Source organism: Pseudophryne corroboree, chromosome 6, assembly GCF_028390025.1.
Source record: "Pseudophryne corroboree isolate aPseCor3 chromosome 6, aPseCor3.hap2, whole genome shotgun sequence".
NCBI lineage: Eukaryota > Metazoa > Chordata > Amphibia > Anura > Myobatrachidae > Pseudophryne > Pseudophryne corroboree.
In genome coordinates, this window is record NC_086449.1 from 428,741,127 (window position 1) to 428,760,460 (window position 19,334).

The 19,334-nt window shown below is 45.8% G+C and overlaps 1 protein-coding gene across 2 annotated transcripts in view; it reads left to right on the forward strand.

Annotated features, from left to right (window-relative positions):
* The window catches only part of PUS7 (pseudouridine synthase 7), a 289,815-nt gene extending 287,841 nt beyond the window's left edge, over window positions 1-1,974 (forward strand). For both annotated transcript variants that reach the window (XM_063927033.1, XM_063927034.1), the window contains exon 16: window positions 582-1,974. In XM_063927033.1, coding sequence (XP_063783103.1) covers window positions 582-718 — 137 coding nt within the window. In that variant the 3' untranslated portion in view covers window positions 719-1,974. The remainder of the gene's footprint in view (window positions 1-581) is intronic.
* Window positions 1,975-19,334: the final 17,360 nt, after the last annotated feature.

Genomic DNA, 19,334 nt, shown 5'->3' on the forward strand with positions numbered 1-19,334 from the left:
TGAGTACGAGCAGATAAAGCACATTGGGGCGGATGTAGTAAGCTTGGAGAAGGGATAAAGAAGTGATAAGGCACCAGCCAGACAGCTCCTAACTGTCATTTTTCAAATTCGTAATGATTGACTGGTGTGATCACCTTGCGCTTATCACTGCTTTATCACTTCTCCAGGTTAATACATCTGTCCCATTGCGCATGGGTCTTGCAGGAGTAGACTTGCTGATTTTTGTTTGCAGTGCCATAGTACTGTGTATTTAAGTCCTCTAGTCTGGGGCATGATCAAGCGTGGGAACTTGCAACATTTCCACGCTGTTGCACTGACAACTCGCCACCCTCGCAGCTTATTATATTGACCCCTAAAGGTTGGTATTAGATGAGTGATATTAACTTCAGTACTTTTTAAGCTACTAAAGTGCTGTTGGTGATGGCTCTCATTACTTTTGTGCTGACCTATTAAAGCAAATGGAGAGGGCACATTACCTGGGAGTGATTCATCTCTGAAGACACTACATGCAACCTATCCCTTTGTATGATACATGTTTGTTTAAAACTGCTTAACTAGAGTTGTTTCCACTTGCCTCACAGAAGGAAAATACAACGCACTGAAGATGGAATTCTCCTTACCACCTTCTACATATGCTACAATGGCTGTTAGAGAAGTACTTAAAATGGACACAAGTATCAAGAACCAGACCCAGCTGAATACTGTGTGGCTACGTTGAGTTTATTCTATAGCCACAATTAGTTTTATCCGTAACATCTTGTGGATCTGGCTAACTTTTTTAATGACTGGTTTGTTTCACCTTTACAAGTGGAATACAATACTTTATATAAACATGCGTTGAATTTTAATCAAGAAGATTTTTACACTTTTGTTTGTAGACCGCTCTAATGTTTTTCAACCCTTTTGTAACGAGATGCTTAAGCTTTTATAGGTGCCAGAGCTGCAGCATATTTAATATGTTGCAGTGGAGAGGGGGCAGTTTTGCCATCCATGAGCTTAAACTTGTTTGCGATTAAAGTGCCCGCAATTTGCAGGTCCTCCTTGTTAAATTAATCAAGTTGATTCTTTATTATTTGGGCCAACATTTGTATAGCATTAATACACATATATCATTGTAATATAGTATTTCTGCATGCTTTTTTTTTTTTTTAAATGTTTTTAATTGCAGTCTGTATCCTGAGAGATGTCTTAATTAAAACAGACTGCCCCACACCTGGCTCTGGCACAGGATAGGTTGAAGCCAGATATGTCTGGGAATCATTATGCCTCTATCACAGTACCTGTCACAACAAGAACGATATAGATTGTAAGCCTAACAGAGTTAAGAAAGCTAAAACATTTAAACGATTGATTGTAAATACATGTAGCTATCTGAAATTTGCTAGCATAATTGTGTGTTAAGTAGTTATGGGCAATGTCCATAAAATTAGAATTTTGACAAATATTTAATATTCCTTGAAAGATACTGATGCTTATTTCAGTTTTATTTTTGAACTCAAACAAAATGGTATTTAGCAGATGGAATGATCAAACAGACGTTCACAAAATGCATGTGATTCAACTTGCATCTAACGGATATGGGAAAAAATATTGGAGTATGACATTGTAATGCTAAATCTAATGAACAAAACAGAATGTGGCCTAAGAGTAGGAGAGCTTAATTTACTTTTTTTTTTTTTTTTACTGTACATACATTGTAGAGAAACTTTATTTTATTAGGTTGCAACGTTTTCTATATTGTGGGGTTTGTTTTGTTTGTTTTTTTGTTTTTTTCGGGGGGGAGTTGGGGCGGTTTGACCTTTTGAATATATTTACAAGTGAAGTTTCATGAAAAGCAAAACTAGGACACATGGTGTGGACCGGCTAAATGATATTGCATAGCCATCAGAATATTACATTTATTTGTTTTATGGAATTCTACAGATCTCTTACAAAGCCATTTTATTAATAAACTTGAACACAAAACATGCAAAATTGTGGTGTTTTTACTTCTCCATTTTATACTGTAATAAGAAATGGCTAAATAGTATTTGCTACTGTTGTTACTTGGTCTCCTTAACGCTTGCATTTTTAACCTGTAAATTACTTTTCTCTCACGTCCTATTGTATACTGGGATAGTAAGATTTACCGTGTGGTATAGATAGGGTCCATTGGAGCCATGGCAATTTAAAATCTTCAGTGTGCTGGCTCTATGCCCTACCTGCAGACTCAGTTTAGAAAAATGTGCCCAAGGAGTCGAGTCCATTCTCTGGAGTTCCAGAAAGTTTTCTTCAATACTTTATTTTAATGTATTTTCAGGCAGTACTGGCTGGCACCAGTCTGCCTGCGTTGTGGAACTTAGAGGGGGGGACCGGACCAACCTCTTGAAGGGTTAATGGTATGTATCGCCGCTGACAGGATATAGAAAATCCATCAATACCAGCGCTCTACATCTTACCTAAGACACACAATGACAATAAAAAGCCCCCCTGGACGCCCCATTATGGCAGGAGTTAACTCATGTTTGTCCAATTTATCTTGTAATATTGACCATTGCTTACAGCCTTTGGTGAAAGATACCCCATCCTATTTGAAAGATACCATAGAGGTAATTAACAAATTAGATGAGTTAGAGTGGTCCCCCAATTTCTTTCTTGTAACAGCAAGATGTTACATTGTTATACATGGTGGTAAATCACGAGCAAGGTTTGGAGTCCACCCGTTTCTTTTTAGATAAAACCAATATGTCCGAAGATAAGAGAACCTTCATAACGGAGGGGATATCTCCTGATTCTACACAATAATTTTTTTGGGTTTATGGATTGTTTTTACTTAGTTAACTGGAACTGCCATGGGCACCAGGCTGGCGCCAAGTTATGCAAACCTGTTCATGGCCCATTGGGAGGATGGACAGGTGTGGAGTGGGCATGACTTTGGTGGCAGTCTGGTGTCCTGGCATTGGTATATCGATGATACACTATTTGTATGGGGAGGAGATCATCCATCCCTGGATTCATTTTGTACATACCTAAATTAAAATAATAGGAATATTAAACTTACCTTTGAAGTGAGTGACTTACAAGTCAATTTTCTTGATTTGAATATATATGTGGAAGAAGGTAGATTAAAGACGAGGAATTATGTAAAACCAACGGACTGTAACTCGTATATTGATTTCTCCAGTAACCATCACATAAACTGGTTAAAGAGTATTCCCATTAGTCAATTACAGCGTATATGCAGGAATTGCACGGAAATAAAAGAATATGAAATACAAGCTGATGATTTGTAGAAACAATTTCTACTCTGGATATAAAAAGAAATGGTTACAAAGGCTGCAGATAGAGGTTTTAACATGGATAAACAAAAAGTATTGAAAGAGAACACTGTTATAGAAAGAAATTTGAGACATAATGTAGAGGATAACCTACTGACAAAATATATCTCGAAGGCTCCGAAATTTATTTATAGGAAAGCACGCAATCTTAAAGATGCTGTAGTAAAAAGTGTTATATCAATCCCCAAACCTTTAGTTATGAATAAACTGAAAGGCTTTTTTAGATGTGGGACCTGTATTATGTGTCGAACATGTAAGAGTACAAATAGTAAAATTATAGAGTATACATCTAGTCAGACGAATAAAACATATGAGATCAATGGTTTTGTTACATGCAATTCAAAATACTGTATATACTTGCTTGAGTGTTCATGTAAAGCCCAATAATAGGTAAAACCACACGTATGTTAAAAACTAGATTGGCTGAACATGTTAGAAATGTAAAAAAGGGGATTGAGACGCATAATGTCTCACTACATTTCAAAAATAGACACCAATGTAACATTAAAAATTTGGTGAACTTTTGTGGGATAAAGACAGTTAGGTCCAGTTGGAGAATGGACGATAAGGATATAAAATTAGCACGTTTTTATAAAATATAGAAAACGAGATTTATGGTAAGAACTTACCGTTGTTAAATCTCTTTCTGCGAGGTACACTGGGCTCCACAAGGAAGTAACATCGGGGTGTAGAGTAGGATCTTGATCTGAGGCACCAACAGGCTCAAAGCTTTAGACTGTTCCCAAGATGCACAGTGCCGCCTCCTCTATAACCCCGCCTCCATGCCAGTGAGCTCAGTTTAGTTAACCAGCCCAATGCAGTAGCAGGTACCAGAGACGACAACTGCTCGTGGCCAATTACACCACACTCATCACAGGAGAGGGTGTCAGCGGCCATGCCAATACCAACCCAAAAGAGCTAAGTGCGTCAGGGTGGGCGCCTTGTGGAGCCCAGTGTACCTCGCAGAAAGATTTAACAACAGTAAGTTCTTACCATAAATCTCGTTTTCTGCTGCTGGGTACACTGGGCTCCACAAGGAAGTAACATCGGGGATGTCCAAAACCAGTTCTTTACGGGTGGGGACGCACTGTAGCGGGCACAAGAACCCGGCGTCCAAAGGAAGCATCCTGAGAAGCCGCAGTATCAAAGGCATAGAACCTAATAAACATGTTCCTCGAGGACCACGTACCCGCCTTGCACAATTGTTCAAGGGTCGCACCACGATGGGCCGCCCAAGACTGTCCAACCGACCGAGTAGAATGGGCTTTGATGGTAGCAGGAACCGGACGACCAGCCTGTGTACGTAAGCATGTGCAATCACCATTCTAATCCATCTGGCTAAAGTCTGCTTAGAAGCGGGCCAGCCACGTTTGTGAAAACCAAACAACACAAAAGGAGAATCTGATTTCCTAACGGAGGAAGTTCTCTTCACATAGATACGGAGAGCCCGTACCACATCCAAAGACCGCTCTTTGAAAGACAACTCAGGAGAATTAAAGGCCGGAACCACAATCTCCTGGTTAAGGTGGAAAGAAGACACCACCTTGGGTAAATAACCTAGGCGCGTCCGAAGAACCGCCCGGTCACAGTGAAAAATCAAATAGGGGGACTTATAGGATAAGACACCGAAGTCCGATACCCTCCTAGCTGAAGCAATAGCCAGCAAAAACAACACCTTAAGAGAAAGCCACTTAAGGTCAGCAGAGGTAAGAGGCTCAAACGGAGACTCTTGTAAGGCCTCGAAGACCACCAACAGATCCAAAGGGGCCACGGGTGGCACATAAGGAGGCTGAATCCTCGGCACACCCTGAGTGAATGTATGAACATCAGGTAGGGTAGCGATCTTTCTCTGAAACCAAACCGAGAAGGCCGAGATGTGTACCTTGAGGGAGGCCAGATGCAGGCCTAAATCCAGGCCTTGTTGCAGAAAGGCCAATAGTTTGTCCGTACTAAACTTGAAAACGTCATGATTGTGAGATGCACACCAAGTAAAGTAAGCATTCCAGACCCTATGGTATATCCAAGCAGAAGCTGGCTTACAGGCCTTCAACATAGTTTGAACGACCGCCTCAGAAAAACCCTTGGCCCTCAGGACGGAAGCTTCAAGAGCCATGCCGTCAAAGCCAGACTGGCCAAATCCTGGTAAACACAAGGGCCCTGAACGAGAAGGTCTGGTCGTTGTGGAAGTAGAAGGGAACGATCCAACGAGAGGTCATATAGATCGGAGAACCAGTGCTGCCTGGGCCATGCTGGAGCGACCAGAAGTAGTTTTCCTCCTTCTTGCTTGAACTTCCGTATTACTCTGGGCAGGAGGGACACCGGAGGGAACACATACAGCAGCCAAAAGTTCCATGGGATTGATAGAGCATCCACGAACGCTGCTTGAGGATCCCTTGTCCTTGCTCTGAAGACTGGAACCTTGTGATTGTGTCGAGACGCCATCAGGTCCACATCTGGGAGACCCCACTTGTCCACGAGAAGTTGAAACACCTCCGGATGTAGGCTCCATTCTCCAGCGAGCACGTCCTGACTGAGATAGTCCGCTTCCCAGTTCAGAACACCTGGAATGAACACTGCTGATATGGCCGGCAGATGGCGTTCTGCCCACTGAAAAATCCTTGATACTTCCCTCATGGCCATGCGGCTTCGAGTGCCGCCCTGATTGATGTACGCCACCGTGGTGGCGTTGTCCGATTGTACTTGAACAGGTCTGTTCTGTATCAGATGCTGGGCCATTGTGAAAACATTGAACACTGCCCGCAGTTCCAGAATGTTTATCGGGAGTAGAGACTCCTCCTCGGTCCACCGACCCTGGAGAGAGTGTTTCAACACCGCGCCCCAATCTCTCAGACTGGCATCCGTCGTCAGAAGGACCCAGTTGGATATCCAGAAGGGACGGCCCCTGCTCAAACGTTTATCTTGAAGCCACCAGCTCAGTGACAGACGGACCTCCGGAGATGGGGAGAGATTATGTGGGATCTGATCCGGTGTGGCAGGCCATCCCACTTGGACAGAATCAACTTCTGCAGAGGGCGAGAATGGAATTGAGCATACTCCACCATGTTGAAAGCCGACACCATGAGACCTAGCACTTGCATCGCCGAAGGAATGGACACTTGCGGACGGGAGAGGATGCATCAGATCTTGTCCTGAAGCTTCAGGACTTTTTCTCCTGAGACGGGAACAACCGCTTGTTGTGGGTGTCCAATAACGCTCCCAGGAGTACCATGCTACGAGCCGGAACCAGAGAGGATTTCTTCCAGTTAATCAGCCATTAGTGGGCTTTCATGCTCTGGATTGTCAAATCGAGATGACACAGGAGAAGTTCTGGGGAACTCACCAGGATCAACAAATCGTCCAGGTATGGTAGTATCCTGACCCCTTGACTGCGTAGCGAGGCCATCATGACCGCCATAACCTTGGTGAAGACTCGCGGAGCCGTTGTCAAACTAAAAGGTAACGCCCGAAATTGGTGATGAAGGTTGCCCACTGCAAACCGCAGGTACTGCTGATGAGATACCGCAATAGGAATAGCATATAGTCCCCAGGCTCAATGGCCAGAACAATAGAGCGCAGCATTTCCATATGGAACTTGGAAATTCACACAAATTCAGATTGAGAATGGGCCGTGAGGACCCGTTCGGTTTCGGGACTAGAAACAGCAGTGAATAGAACCCCTCGCCCCTCTGAGTCAGAGGCACCTGTACCACCAGGTACAGGTGTTGACAGGAGGGAATGTACTACCGAGTGCAACGTGTTTGCTTTTGCCATATCCAGAGGCACATCTGTTAGGCAAAATCGATGAGGGAGGCGATTCTTGAAGGGTATGGCGTAACCTCGAGCAACGACTTCCCTCACCCAGGTATCTGAAGTGGTCTTCAACCATTCCCGGGTAAAACCTAGAAGTCGGCCCCCCACCCTGGGATCCCTTCAGGGGGAGGCCCGCCCCGTCATGCAGCAGGCTTATCAGTTTTTGAAGCTGACTGATGGGTGGCCCAGGCACGCTTCGGTCTGGGCTTGGCAGGTCTGGAAGCACGGGCTTGCTTTGGGTACGCCTGACCTTTTGCTTTACCTGGAGTACGAAAGGGCAGAGGGAAAGTACTTTTAGCCTTCTGTGTGGAAGGAGCCATACTAGGTAGGCAGCTGTTTTAGCAGTAGCCAGGTCAGCCACAATCTTATTGAGGTCTTCTCCAAAGAGAATGTCTCCCTTGAAAGGAAGAACCTCCAGGGTTTTTCTGGAATCCAACTCCACCCACCAGGATCTTAACCAAAGGATACGCCTGGCCAAAACAGATGCAGTAGCAGCCTTGGCCGCGAGCACCCCGGCATCGGAGGCACTCTCCTTAAGGTACAGAGAAGCCATAGCAATATATGAGAGACATTGTCGAGCATGCTCAGAAGCATCCGACGGCAGTTCCGCCTCGAGTTCCTGAGCCCACGCCTCAACATCTTTATCAGCCCAAGTTGCTGCGATAGTTGGCCTTTGAACAGCCCCAGACAGGGTATAAATCGTTTTGTTTTTTTCCAAGATTCATTTTTATTATTTTTCAAATAAATTGGGGGGGGGATTACAGAAATAAAAAATGGAGCAGACATTGCAGTATCACTAAACAGACAGAGTTCTAGCGTTCTTAGCAATAATTCGATACTTCATATCAGTTTACTCCACAAGGGGCAATTGTGTACAATATACAACGGATATCATCTCCTAAAGGAGATACCTTATCTGGGAGTAACAGAGGCTAACTGTCCCAAAATTGGCGAATCAAAATACTCTAGGTGGTCTCTACGAAGCGTAATGTTACTATAAACAAGGATGGTATGACCAGAGACCTACAACTTCCAGATTGGAAGTATACTATCGAGGTAGGGTAAATGGTATCAAGGGAGCAGTCTCTTCCTATATTCACACCATACAGCCCATTTTGCAGTTTTCTTGGCGTTTCCTGAAGTAAAAGTTACGCCCACCATCTCAAACTCAAAATGAGACTGGACAGTGCCTTCAATAGCAGAAACCGTAGGTATCACCGGGGAGCGCCAATTGCATGCCAATAGCGACTTTGTGGTGGATAGAATGTGGCCCAAGACATATCTAGTGTGATGAGGGATATACCCTGGAAAGAGGTGTAGTAGGGCTAATGTAGGTTGGGGAGATATTGGAAAGCCCACAATCTTAGAGATGAGGTCAAAATCAAGATACTGGAGGGTCGAGACCGAAGTGTATGAGCGTCCTAACGTTACCACATAAGCGCCAGCAATCATTAGAGGTAGTTGGCCATATGGAGTGGAGGAGGGCTGGTGTGAAGTATTGGCAATGTATTAATTTATAAAACTGTTCTATGTGTGGTACACATTTAGACAAATGAGCACAGGAGGCAAATATCAAACGCCATTTATCCTCTGTCGGGACACTATTCAGGTCGGATTCCCACTTCATCTGAGACTTAAGTTTAGTCTGGGAGGGGGGGTAGTTGAGAAGGGCATACCATCTGGAGACTGTACCTTTGCGATCAGTTCTCACAATCAGGGGTGAACATATTTGGGGATAGGTAGTAATCAGTCATGTGGCATAGGTACACTCTGCAACCAGTGTTGGAGCTGAAGATATTTATAGAAATCTTCCTTGGGGAGAGAACCTAGATTGCAGTTGGGCATATGACATTAAAATACCCCCTTCCGTTACATCTTGAAGAGTCCTAACCCCCTGGGAAACCCACAAGCGAAATGATAAATTTGGAACTAGACCCGCCACTCCTTCCAGTTGGAAATCTAGCGGGGGGGGGAGAGATTTCCGGTAATATCCCTACCAAGGTCAGCCAAGATTTAAGTGTGGATTGCACCACAGCCGATCTCAAAAATAGATTCGACCTCTCGGTAACGGGCATTCCTAAGACACTAGATAAAGGGAGAGGAGATAAAAGGCCCCTTTCCAAGGAGACCCATATTTTAGGAGCATCCGTCTCAGTCCACGCTCCCAATGGGGCCAAAATACACGCTGTCTGGTATAAATGTAAATCGGGAAAAGCTAAACCACCCCTCGATTTCGGCAAGGCCAAAATTTTACGAGCTAGTCTCGGTTTTTTGCCTCTCCACACATATCGTATTAGTACAGAATAAAATTTGGTCAATAAGGCATTAGATAATAGGATGGGGATAGTCCTAAATAGATAAAGCAGTTTGTGGTGCAGGACCATCTTTAAAGCTGCTATGCGACCCGAACCACTATATGTTGTATAACATCCAGTCTTTCGTTAACATTGTTAGTTTAGTCAAAAGGGGGGGTAATTACAGCAAATAATATCCGAAACTTTAGGGGAAATACGGATGCCTAAATAGTTCAGGCAATCTACTTGCCAGGCATAAGAATATTGAGACTTCAATTGGTCGAGAAGGGCAGCGGAGAAAATAATTGGGAGCGCTTCTGTTTTAGACGCATTGAGTTTGTAATAAGAGACCAAAGAGAAGGCCTGCAAGACATCATGGAGGGCCCGGAGAGAATTGGGAGGGTCGGCAATGGTGAGAAGGACATCATCCGCAAAGAGACATCTTGTACATATGACCAAACAAAGCCGGACCTCTCACCCTGGGGTTAATGCGGATAGCCTCCGCCAAGGATTCTATGGCCAATACAAAAACCAAAGGGGATAGCGGGCAACCCTGGCGAGTCCCGTTTGAAATTGTAAATATGGGAGAGAGCATACCATTTATAAATACTCTAACCGAAGGGACAGAGTAGAGTGCAGTAATTGAGAATAGGGCCCTACCAGATACCAAATTTTATCCAAACTGCTTTCAGATAGCCCCAGTGTAATCTGTCGAATGCCTTCTCCGCATCCAATGAGAATAACAAGAGGATCCACCGACTCGGAGAAGGTGTCCAACAGATCTATAATCCTCCTGGTGTTGTCGGGGGCTTGACGGTTCTGAACAAAGCCCACTTGGTCTTGGTTAATAAGGGATGATAATAGCGGATTTAATCTATTGGCTCTTAATTTTGCATAAATTTTAACGTCTGAATTTAAGAGTGCTATAGGGCGTTAGTTGGATAGCATAACTGGATTCTTACCAGCTTTGGGGAAAGCTACTATTCTGGCTTCCAGCATTTCCGATGGAAACGAGCCAGTTGACGTAGCCTCATCAAAAACCATCCTCAAGACTGGGGCCAGGGTATCTCTAAAACATTTAAAAAACCAGTTTGTGAAGCCATCTGGGCCAGGGGCTTTATCTGATGGGAGGCCATCAATTACTCGACTAATCTCCTCTAAGGTCCAGTGGCGTTCCATCAATTGAAGGGATTGGGGATCTAAGCTGGGCAAATTCAGTGTACACAACAAAGCGTCAATCTCATTACTAGTCGGTTGCGGGGTAGAAGGGTCCGAGCGGAGATTATATAGGGCTGAATAGTACTCTGCAAAGGCATTGGCTATGTCCGAAAGGTCAGAGACTTTCAAGCCTTTATCATTAAAAACCTCATTAACTCTCTCAGCTGCCATTTTGCCTCTCAGCTTCCTGGATAACATTCGTCCCGCCCTATTCCCGTGGGTATAGAATTTTTGTTTCAGCCTAAAGAGGTTCTTATGCACCTCTTTTAGGGTTAGGATATTCCATTCTTCCCTAAAGCGGAGCAGCTCCCGATAGACTCAAATCTTCCCCCAATAATAAATCACTATATTCCAGGTCTGCTAAGCGCGCTTCTACGTCATCTTGTTGCTTTCGGTGTCGAGCTGCTGCTTGGATAACTGAGCCCCTAACTACCGCCTTTAGTGCACACCAGTTGTTAAACACAGATATGTCAGCTGGATCATTGCATTCTAGGTAGGAGGATAAGGCTTGAGAAATACATGACTTGGCTTCTTTATCCATGAGGAGGTACTCGCCAAGGCACCACGGTCGAGGGGAAGACTGAAGGGAAGTCAAATCCCAACGTAATTTTAAGGCTGAATGGTCCGACCAAGGGATTGGCAATATATCGGCTCGCTTTATTTGTTGTAACGTCCATTTGTCTGACAGCGCCAAGTCAATCCTGGAGAATGATCTATGAATTTGGTAATAGAAGGTGTAATCTCTACAGTTAGGATTCCACGCCCTCCAAACATCATACAGGCCAAACTCATGTAGTATGCGTCTAAATGTTTGGGAATGATCCCGAGTCGCGAGAGTGTGCAGGGGTTGTCGGGTAAATTACTTATCTAAATGTGGGTCTAGGACCAAATTAAAATCTCCCACCAACAATAATGCTCCACTGAGGCAAGATTGAAGGGTAGTACAGAATTTCCTAATAAATGCGGTTTGCTTGACATTAGGGACATAAACCACCACCAATGTTGCCGGTTTGTCATTCAGCGTCCCAGTAAGAATCGGGTAGCGGCTGTCAGCATCAGTGAATTTTTTATCAACACAAAATTACACGAGCGGGAGAATAAAAACGCCACTCCAGCCTTTTTCTTAGGCCCGTTAGACGTGTAACAGCTTGGGAAATTGTGATTCGAAAACCGAGGAGGGGGGGGGGGGGATGCCATAAAGTGAGTTTCCTGCAAGGCAATCACTTGTGCCTTAAGTTTGGCAAATGACATAAAGCAAGCCTCCGTTTATTGGGGCGTTAAGGCCTTTAACGTTAAGGAATATTACATTAACCATTTTGTGGGTAGAGGAGAGATAGCTGGAACACAGGACTGATTTGAAGAACACGTCTCATGGTAAACATTTGCTATACACATTGCAATGCGGGGGGGGACATAAGGGGACGGGAAATGGTAAAAACAAAACAAAAAATAAAGGAAGGGAAAAATAGGTCCAGCGCCTCGCGGGCGCAATTTGGGGCCGCCTAACATAGCGGCACATAGAAGGTAGTGGCCAGAATAGCCACCCCCTACACTCCGAAATCAGAAAGGCTCTGCGGTCCAAATCAGACTATAACTATAGCGCCTGCACCTGTCGGGCTGATTGAATATTAATTGAGCAATATAACTGATACCGCGGGTCTAATATAAACAACAATATAGCAAACCGTAACATAGAACACTCCAGAAAGAGAAGAAAGAAAAAAAAAAAATAAGAAACACCAGTGAACACATACCTAATAGCTAGAGACAGGTAAATCAGCCATGTGGCCGATCACACACCTATCAGCATAATGAAATTAAAATAGACACATAACATATGTAGATAAAATATGTGAGTAGTATGTGCAGTATATGAAGTAAAGTAGCAACACATACGACCATAATGGACGTGAGGACTGAGCTACATCGACACTAATACACATGTCGCATTCTGCCATCACGGAGGATGAGTCTTAGTAGCCCAATCGGGAGAGATTTTATGATCTGTGGCCTTTACAGAAGAATCACCTTCCAAATGCCAGGAACTGAGAAGTTGGGAGCCGGCTGCCGGCGTGGAGACTACATTCGTGGCCCCATTCCTCCTGATGATTAGTTTGGTTGGGAATCCCCAGCAATAGGGAATGTCAGCCTTCCTCAAAACCTTGGTCACCAGGTAAAAGGAACGACGAGATGCCAACGTGGCAGCGGATAAATCACTGAATATCTGGGGATCACCAAAGATGTCTTCGGAGGTGTCTGATGGCGGGCTGCACGAAGTACCATCTCTTTGACGTGGTAATAATTAAACCGCATTATAGTGTCTCTTGGGGCATCTTTTGGGTTAGGGAGACTGTGAATTCGATCCAGTAGAAAGTCTGTTATCGTAACTGTCGGAAGCAATTTAGTGAACACGTCCGTAACGAAATTAAGCAGGTCAGTTGCCGCAACAGATTCCGGGATGCCCCATATTTTGATATTGTTACTGCGCAATCTGTCCTCAAGGTCTCCAAGTTTAGCGCGGAGTTCAGTGATTTCCGACTGCATATCATCATGAAGGGTAATAAGCCCGTTGTGGGATGAAACCACTTCTTCCAATTTGGTTTCCAACCGGTCAGTGCGTTGACCTACTTCATCTATGGATTGTTGACAAACCTGCAGCGCTGATCTGAAGTCTTCTGAGATATCCGCTTTAATGGAAGCCAACAGCTGTTTCATTGATCCGATCGTCAGCGGAGCATCATCTCCCATATCGCCTTTAATAGTCTGAGTCGTAGGAGAGGGCTCAAAGGGAGAGCTCGAAGCAGATAGCTTATGGGTTTTTTCGGTAGAAGAAGTGCTTTTGGTCATACACGTGGGAGAGTGCGATTTAAAGAAATTGATGGGGGACGGACTCCGGCCGGGTCCTTCTGTCATTTGGGCGGCATTATCTCAGGTAGTGTATGTGTATATCAAATCACACTGGTGAACTATGTTATATTCAAGCACACAGAGGTAAATATGGAGGGTGGTAAGAAGCGTTACATCAGAATGTTACTGTATATATGATTTTGGAGTGGAAGAGGTGCAGTGAGTGTTCACATATGACGTTGACGAGTCACCGCATGGTGAAGCCTGCAGACATCAAGATCAGCAACCGTTGAGATCCGTAGAGTATTTTCAAGGTCATAAACTCAGCAGTAGTATAGGTGGAAATTATTACGTATACAATAGGCAGGATAGATAATGATGTAGATGAAGCAAAATCTCCTGCTATAATTAGAAATATCCACCAGGTGGCAGCATAGACTGATGTGGAGATCAAGTATCCCCAAATTCTCCTCTATGAACCCAGATGACCCAGTGCTGTAGGTTGCGGGGAGATGTAGAGCAGTGAGTACTGAGGGAGGGGGGGGGGGGAGGGCCCAGCTGGAGTAAAGACTTATGCCCTTATATGCAGCCCCCCTCTCACCTCTCTTCCAACGAGCCCCGCTTCCTATCCATTCTCTGCGGTCTGCTTTTCGGGGGAAAAGGTGTAGGGGCTAAGGCTCTTGAGAGACCGAGGTCGGAGGTACACGGGCCCCCCCCTGTAGGGAAGTAGAGGGTGCCCAGCCGCTGGAAAGCGCCAACCGGAAGTCGCGCTGTCCGTGCTCCCGGCTACCGCCACACAGGGTCCAGATGGCACCCTCCCCCGCTGCTGCGTCACAGTCTTCAGCTCCCCCAGTCCAGCGGCAGGTAACAGTGTTTGTGGGGGTGCGCGTCGGCTATCCGTGGTCTTCAGATCGGGAGCGCTGGCTGCTTGGCGGGTCTGATCCTCCCGGCCGTCCAAAGCGCACACTCCACTCCCCGGCTCCGGAGGCTATGTAGGCCGCAGTGTGCGGACCACACTGGGGCACCACAGTAGTAGCAGGGGGAGACCCACAGCGTAGAGGGGGTCCCCGGAGGCCACCAGGACGGCACAGATGGAGCAGTCAGGCAGGGATGGGGCTATAAAACCCTTAATTTACTGAGGGTTTGCAGGAGCCCTCCTAAAACACGTCCCGATGCTTAGGCTGTCAGGCCACGCCCCCCGGTATAAATCACTTTTAAACAGCCCTCCTTCCTTCAGAGAGGTGACGGTAGTTACTGGTAGGGCAGAGGAAACAACCATACGCGCCACATGAGAATCTACAGGCGGAGGGGTTTCCCAATTTCTACACACCTCCGCAGAGAGAGGATAGCGAGCCAACAGTCTCTTATTTGGTGTAAACTTTGTCCCCGGATTTTCCCAGGATTCCTGATGTATGTCAATCACGTGTATAGAGTAGGGTAGGACCTGCTTAACCACCTTCTTACGCTTAAATCTATCAGGTTTCTTGTAGACAGTCTCGGGCTCAGAATCATCAGCCACCTGAAGAATGAGCCGTATCGCCTCTATCAAATCCGAGACATCCACGGACGATTTCCCCTCCCTATCTGAAACGTCAGTGTCCGTGTCCGAGGGGTCAGTATAAGCACCGTCCTCTTCGGAGGATGTGTCAGTTAAGGCCGTGGATCGGGAGGAGGTAATGGTCCTTTTAGAAGACGACTTAGTCTTATGTGGGTGAGAGTGACCCTTAAATTTGGACATAGATCGGTTCAAATGCTGTAACTGAGTGGAAAGCTGATCCGCCCATGGCGGGTTTACAGCGGGGACCATAATCTGTGGTAATGGCACAGGTGGTCCCACAGGGGGCGTCAATTTAGTTACAAGCGTGTTTAACAATGTGGAAAATGTAGCCCAAGGTGGTTCTTGTGATGCCCGAGTGCTACCGACCCACTGGGGGGCAAGGAAGCCCCTGAACCTGAACTCTCAGCTGCTAAATTATCCTCCATTCCGTCAATAGCCTCACTACCACGCAGTGTGGGAGAGGCCCCAACGTCAGGGGGATGGTGTAATGGTTAGCATTACTGCCTCACAGCACTGAGGTCATGGGTTCGATTCCCACCATGGCTCTAACTGTGTGGAGTTTGTATATTCTCCCCGTACTTGCATGGTTTTCCTCCGGGTACTCCGGTTTCCTCCCACAATCCAAAAATATACTGGTAGGTTAATTGGCTCCCTACAAAATTAACCCTAGCGTGTGTGTGTGTGTGTGTGTGTGTGTGTGTGTGTGTACATGTGGTAGGGAATATAGATTGTAAGCTCCACTGGGGCAGGGACTGATGTGAATGGCCAAAATATTCTCTGTAAAGCGCTGCGGAATATGTGTGCGCTATATAAATAACTGGTAATAAATAATAAATAAATAAATAAACGTCGTTGCCACGTGTAGCAGACATAACTGGCAACTCGGTACAAACCGTAATTTTATATTTAGCAGTACTATACCCAGTAAGAACTCTCAGAATAACAGCTGCAGCTGGCACAGACCGAGGTTTCAATAGGAATAAAATATACAGTGACTATAATTCACAAGTAAAAATTACTCCAGTAGTATATCTTGTGAGACAAACCTATACTATCAGAGAAAAACCTGAAACACTTGGCCCCCACAGGTATAGGTCGGGTGGTCTTCAGTATGCCGGCGGTCGGGCTCCCGGCGACCAGCATACCGGCGCCGGGAGCCCGACAGCCGGCATACCGACACTTATTCTCCCTCGTGGGGGTCCACGACCCCCCTGGAGGGAGAATAAAATAGTGTGGCGCGCGTAGCGTGGCGAGCGCAGCGAGCCTGCAAGGGGCTCATTTGCGCTTGCCACACTGTCGGTAAGCCGGCGGTCGGGCTCCCGGCGCCGGTATGCTGGTCGCCGGGAGCCCGGCCGCCGGCATATCGTAGTGAACCCGTATAGTAATATAGGAATAGCACGCTGAGTGAAATACCCTGCAATAAGGCAACCACACAGCAGCTACATGCACACACACACGTATATACAGTAGTCCCACACGTACCATGCAGAAATTATGTACCATAAACTGCACTGGACTAGCAATACAAAGTAATACTCCGTATGGCAATATGTGATAATAATAGATATAACAAACACAGTAAGCACTGGATGTATATCACAGGGTGTTTGTACCACACAACCCTGACAGTATGCACTCTTTCTTAACTAGCACAGTCGCAGTGACAGGTAGAATACTCAAGTGTTCTGTAGGAAGCACAGCACTGGCAGTCAGGCAGTTCCACAGAGGAGGATTTGCCCCAGCAGTCCTAGAAACAGCTCAGCTCCACTGGTAATGGCCGCTGATCAGGAGTGAGGGAGAGAGATATGCAGCTCCAGGGCGGGAACATTACAGAAATGGTGCCCTGGGGGGTGGGGCCTCAGGTCCGGCCTACTCCCCCTGCTGGCATCCCCACCGGGCGTGCGGGCAGTAAAAGAAGCGGGGGGTAATGGTACAAATGTCCCCCCTGACCTGTGCCCCTATAAAAACACCCTGGTGGCTAGTGGAACAGCAGCCCAGAAATCTGTGTCCACCCCAGCGCTTGCCTCCTACGTCCGTGCAGGATCGCGGTGTACAGCGTGGCAGAGAAGCCCCTTACCTCCCCTTGACAGCAGCCCCGTGACCTGGGAGACGGCGGCGCGTGTGTGTCTCACGAGGACAGAGGAAGAAAAGCCGGCGCCTCCGCTGTAGTAAACCGACAACCGCGGTGCGGGAGTATACAGCGCCGCTGGGGATGATGGAGCTGCTGCAGGGACGTCTTGTCTGACACAGCATGCTGCAGCCCTGGGTAAAATCCTCCTCTTCTGTTAAGCTAATGTCAAAGTCGAAAAATATTGTAATGCATACATCATGTACTAACCACTCACACATGCCCGCTGCGCGTGCACTTATTCTGCCGTGCGTGCACATATCCGCAATTTGCGTATGATCGCTCCCACGATCCTGCGCGTGGTATGGGTATTTACGGCGGAGTTTGTGAGCGCATAGAGGGTTATCAGAACATTACATATTTAACCCAAATAGTGCACTTTGTACACATAGCTCCCCTACACCACATCAGCAAGTATCAACAGTTTAAATGATTCCAGGACTAAGGGATTCACCTTTGAATGATAGGAAGGGACAGACACAGGTTATAGGGTGATGTCTAGTATCCAGCTGTAGGGTATTTTAAGGGTAACATTCCGGTGTTGGTTAGAGAAAGATTGCATGTTCCTGCGTATAGTTATGTGCAGAAGTAGAATATAGATATAAACTGTATTTACTGTATATTATGTATGCGGCGGGAATCCAGAGGAGACCACCCACAAGAGCAGTTGAGAAAGACATCGCCCACCTTTTCAAATCAACCTATGACCTCTCCTGTAATGCAAAGATGCATCTAAGTGTCCAATAGACAAAGGGATTACTGTAACCCATGGGTCTTCAACCTGTGGCCCTCCAGCTGCTGTGAAACTACACATCCCAGCATGCCCTGCCACAGTTTTGCTATTAATGTATGCTAAAACTGAGGCAGGGCATGCTGGGATGTGTAGTTCCACAGCAGCTGGAGGGCCACAGGTTGAAGACCCATGCTGTAACCATTGTATTGTATATGGAAGTTGTGTATAAAAATCCTGTTGTTGCCTGGCCGGTCAGAAGACTCTGCACGCTATCTACCTGATGAGCGGAGGACTGGTCCAGGTTGCGCAAGCGAACATTCTCACGTATGTACATTGACTGTAGCCATTATTCTGTTGTAGATTTATCTTGTTAGCTTTGTAGTGTATAACTTGTACTGTTATCCCCTTTCAATTAATCCACGGTGGTGTTAGAACCCAGCGGTTAACTACAAATCGGTGTTGTCCTCATTTCCCTGCTAGGGGTTTAAAGTGTATTTAACTGTATAAGGTTTTAAAGTGTATTGATAAGGTGTGTACGCACAGCGGGTACTTTATACCTTCAGCGCTGCGTAAGGTTTAAGGTGTATCATCATTACAGTGCTTTGCGGCACAAGGTTTACAGTGTAAGAATAACATTGCATTGCATTACGAATAAGGTTTAAAGTTTATTAAGTGTGTGCGCGCGCTGTGCGTACTCTGTACACCCAGCGCGGCGTGTGTACGCTAAGTACGTACAACGTACGGGACTCTGTACGCAAATAGCGTGCGAAGTGCGTAGCGTGTGTATTAAGTCTAGAGGCCGCAGCGGCTCCATGGTGAAAGTGTATTTAGAGGTATAGCTTTATGGTTTAAGATAATATCGACATTATCAATTGGGGGCATCGTCCGGTTTTTCCTTATACCCACAGCCTAGCAGGTTACAGCAGACTTTATCAGCAAAGGGCGGACAGGTATTCTACGTAAGCCTTTTCCTGGTCGTAGGATACTCTGGTACACCCTATCTCAATTGCTGATAAGATAAGTGTCTGCTCTGCATGGTTTGTAGGGATGCTGGTGGGATCCGTAAGGTAAATACGCAAAGCTATTTTTAAAGTCTGTGAATTTCTGTTTGGCGCCAAATGCGCACACAACACACGCATACACCTGTATTTTGTACTTTGTATATCTGCTCGCATTGTTGCCATAAGTATTGATTATTAGATTCATTTTGACCAGTGCTGAGAAATTTGTGGCTATTTAGTTAAAACATAGACTAGATATTAAGAGTAAAACGTAAAACACAAATACAGTCTGGCCTAGTTAAACAGGTTTATACAGAAAGATACTGTGTAGTGTTAAGTAAACGATTATAGGTAATATCGCTTACATTTATAGAAGTGTGGGATTTGTACTACTGCGGACGTACGGTCTTTGTACACGTGTCTCGGAC